This window comes from Mus caroli, chromosome 9, assembly GCF_900094665.2.
Source record: "Mus caroli chromosome 9, CAROLI_EIJ_v1.1, whole genome shotgun sequence".
NCBI classification, from domain to species: Eukaryota; Metazoa; Chordata; class Mammalia; order Rodentia; family Muridae; genus Mus; species Mus caroli.
In genome coordinates, this window is record NC_034578.1 from 45,839,546 (window position 1) to 45,843,827 (window position 4,282).

At 44.1% G+C, this 4,282-nt stretch overlaps 1 protein-coding gene across 1 annotated transcript in view; it reads right to left on the reverse strand.

Moving 5' to 3' along the window:
• The window catches only part of Htr3b (5-hydroxytryptamine receptor 3B), a 29,920-nt gene extending 27,660 nt beyond the window's left edge, over nt 1–2,260 (reverse strand). The window contains exon 1 of the mRNA XM_021173291.1: nt 2,032–2,260. Within this exon, the coding sequence (XP_021028950.1) occupies nt 2,032–2,074 (43 nt within the window). The 5' untranslated portion in view covers nt 2,075–2,260. The remainder of the gene's footprint in view (nt 1–2,031) is intronic.
• Between the last annotated feature and the right edge of the window lie 2,022 nt (nt 2,261–4,282).

The following is a 4,282-nucleotide window of genomic DNA, read 5'->3' on the forward strand; positions in this document are numbered from 1 at the left end:
GAGAGAGAGAGAGAGAGAGAGAGAGAGAGAGAGAGAGAGAGAGAGGGCATAATTACTAAAGATTCAGTGACAGTACAGCTGCCCAGGGCCGTAGCTACAAATGAAGAGGCTGGGGCCAAAGCACAGCTGGTCTGCATTCAGAGAACATCCTCTTAGGCATGACACTATCGTGACCTGGCTGTCTACAAATATTAGGACCAGCACTGAGTAAGCCACTGGAAAGAAAACCTATACGCTGTGCACAGCCTGTTACTGAGCAGAAACAGAGAGTGGTCTTTTTGGAGTCTGTGCATCTGGTTGATAATGCCTTACATTTGTGTTGCATGTTACACTTCTATTATCTGATCTTCGTGAATACTCTGAATGGAGTTAAAGATCTGGGGACGAGGATTGTGGGGTGGAGTACGTGCCTAACATGCATGAAGGCCTGAGTTCCACCTTTAGAACCACACAAACAGGGCGAGGTGGTATATACCTATAATCTAGAATCTGAGAGATGGAAGCAGGAGGATCAGATTTCAACATTCAGCTACCCAGTTAAGTTTGAGGCTAGCCTGGACTACATAAGGCCCTGAAAAACTGCCTAAAGAATGAATTGACTTGTGTGGGTCTTGTGGCTAGTGAGCAGTGCAGCTGGAGGTGGACTAGCCTCATCCCTAGCGTACTCTCAGCACAGAGGAAAACTTTGTTCTCACAATTACAGGTCAACTCTACAGTGCTCAGTAAAGTGCCAGATTCTTGGTCACAAATGTCCTCCGTGTAATTCCTGAGGAGGCCCCAGCCATTAGACCCCGTTAAAACATTGTTCTTGCCCCAGTGAGAACCAAAATCCAACCAGAGTACAAAACATCAGAGGGAAAAGCTGGTAAGAAGAATTTCCCCAGTCTTCTTGACTTCATTTTTCTATTTTATCTTAGCTTCATGTTGATAGTTATTTTCTGCAAAGGAATCCATTTGGCATTAATGAAACTTCCTCTCTTTTACTCTTATAATTAAGACAAGCTTTTATCCTTGAAGTTAAATGTCCAGGAATTTTTGTGGCTATTTTCTTCTCTACCAAATTGGGGGGGGGGGTCATCTCCAGTGTTTTCTTTCTTTCTTTGTAAACGTCCAGCTCTCTAGCTAACAAATTCCTTTGTCTTTTTAACTGATTCATCCTACTTTCGGGTTCATTTTAAACTTCGAGAATTCAGACCCAAGCTCTAGGAGAACCCTCAAAGAGGTAGGGTATAAGGATAAGATACACAAAACTAGCGTGCTAGAAACCACCAACAGAAACCATTTTTCTCTGTCTCTTTAAGTACAGTTGGGATGAAAGAAAGGATACATTACCAGATTAGAGAATGGGTTTTAAGACAAAGAGTGACACATACCCAGGTGTGGGTATGGACAACCCATAGATCCTTGATTTATCCACATTTAAAAAAAAAAATCAACTGCATCCTAACTAAAACAGTCCAAGTCAGTAGAGTTAATACCACCATGGATGTATCGTTCCATACATTAAAACACACATAATATCTAAAGTATTTTAATAGAAATCACGTACTTAAAACTTACATGCTTTAGCAATATACTGGCCACTTCTTTGCAGTTTCTGCAAAGCTGGATTCAAACACTGTGATATCAAAATGATACGCAGCTGAGACAAATCCATGGGACTCTTTCTCTGCTCTGCTAAAGTTTTATAAAGAAGCCAAAGCTATCTGGGATCCTAAGAACACATTATCTATACATATCTGAAAGAGATTGCCCCGAGTTCAATGTAAATCACTGGAGTGAGCTGGATTTCTTCAAAAGAGAAAAATTTCCCATCAAAGGTAAGTTTTGGAGTGACTTTTCATCTGTGTAAACGGAGGTGGCAATGGGCGTGTCAGAGACACATCGCTGGTCTCTGCAAAGCTCCATAGGACTAGCATTTAACAGATCATGAATCCAAAGGAAGAGATCTGAGGTGTTCCCAGCACAGTGTGGACACCACACTCTGAGAGCCAAGACACAGTGTCCGACAGAATCAGTCACAGGACTTACCTACTACAGCCACCAGGAGGCAGGACCACAGAAGAATCACCATACTTGCCTATTCTGGGGCAGGTACCAGAGAAGAGCGATGGCTGCCGGCTGGTGGGCGGTCAGGCTGGCGAGCCAGGGGACACTGCTCGACCTTGCACCTCTCAGCACCCCTCCACCCTCTTCTCCTGTTTGCTCATGTGTGGTAACCTTGGTGCTGCAATTTTGTAAACATCCGACTGGACAAGACACATGAGACCACATAGAGGTTTGGAGATTAATGCCTTCATGAACCCCACGAGCTTCTCCACTTGGATCTGCCCTAGGACGATGGCCAAGACGCCATCTCCCTTACAGGAGCCAGCTAAGTGAATAATGCAATTTAAGAGGGGGCCCCCGAGGAGAGGAAATTCCAAGCTAATATGATTTCCTTTACAGCCTTTACCTAAGGCAATGTTCTTGCTGGCATCCAGGACCCTAATTTCATTAATAATTGAGATCCAGATAGCTGCCTTAAATCAGATGTAGGGAGGAACATCTTCAGTCTCTGGGAACAGTCACTGGGCTCTTGAGTTACAAGCAGCTAATGGGAACCTGGTATTGTCTAATGAACATCAACTACAAACAATACAGCAGAAAGAGTGCTTTTGTTTCTGCTAGGCCCCTTTAATTAAGAGAAACATTGATTTTTGATAAATAGAAATGCTTTTTAAATTTTCACTGAGCACAGTACACAAAGTAGCCCAGACAAGATGCTTTTAGGCTTCTTGAAGACAAGAACTATTAATGTTTAACATCATTCGATGAAAGATTTTTTTTTAAATGTCCCCTTAAAAATATTTTTATGTCTTGACTTTGTATCTGGGGGTAGACAAATGCTGTGGGGTACATGGAGAGCTCAGAGGACAACTTTTGGGAACTGGTTTTCTCCTTCTGCCATGTGGGTCCTGGGGACTCAAATGGTGTCCCAATTTGGGGGAACCAAATCAAACTCGGATTGTCAGGCTTAGTTGAAGCGCCCCTTCCCAATGAGCCATCTCGTTGGGTCCCTGGCAAAAGATTCGTTGCTGTTTGATGAATTGAATATGTTCACTTTTTGTTACATCACCTCCTCCTCTCTGGCTGTACAGCAGGAGTCCCTCTGCTGTCTGTGTACCTGTGCAGGCACCACTTCAACATACTCAAATAAATAAATAAAATAATGTCCTTCTCAGGCCCAGCATAACTGCTCACAATTATAACCCCCAGCACTTGGGAGGAGACAGGACCAGGAGTTCAAGTCCAGCCTTGGTTATCTACCAAGTTCCTGGGCAGACTGAACTACAGGAGATCATGTCTCACTCAACAAAGAAGAAATTAAATAAAGCTAACACCCCTACCCCATTAACAAACAGACAATAGTCTTCGATGTAGTAACTCCACACTATCTAGTCAAGCTAATTGGCTGTGAGAGAGTTGTGTGGGTAGAGGTAGGAGAGGAGAGCTAGCCTTCTGACTTTGTTGGATGTGCAAAAGACATTTCAGAAGGAAACGAAATTACAATTTAATCTGCTAGAGGTCAAATCTATGGGGAGTGTTTTTGTTGGTTTTGATTTTGAGAAGCGCCCATAGACAGTGGTACACTGGGCTTCGAGAGCTTGGCTCACTGAGAATTAATCTGGCCCCTTGCTGTCTGCTCCTGACAGTTCTAAGCGTCTGCTTTGGCTCATGGAAGAATCTGAAGAAGAGGTAGCACAGCTGGGTTGGTAGGGGAGGGATTCAGAAGCCTCCGTTCTTGCAGAAGTTTGAATTGAGATGGTGATCCACGTGCTATCTTGCCACTCATTCTAGAGCCCCATGACTCTAAGGCAGACCCTTCTAGGATGTCCCCTCCCTCCTTTTTCTTTGCACTTTCTCGTGTGCCCATCTGTAACTGCAAGGCTATTGCTAATGATGTGTGGTGCCAATCCATTATGACCTTCATTGGCTGATTTAACAGCAGTTTGGTGCTGCTACCTGCTACAGCTCTTGGCTGCTGCATGCTGTCATGAGTTTGCATGAATATGGTGTCTCCGGGGGAGTTTTCAGTCATATACTCAGCTCTCTTCTTGGTGTAACTCTCCCATACTTACCCAATGGTTTTAGATTCTCACCTCAACCTTTCACTCCCCCTAGCCCCCACCCCCAGACCAGTTCTTACTACATAGTTCTGGCTGGCTTGGAACTCACTATGTAGACCAAGCTGGCCTCCAGCTTACAGAGATCTGATTGCCTCTGCCTCTGCCTTCTGCAT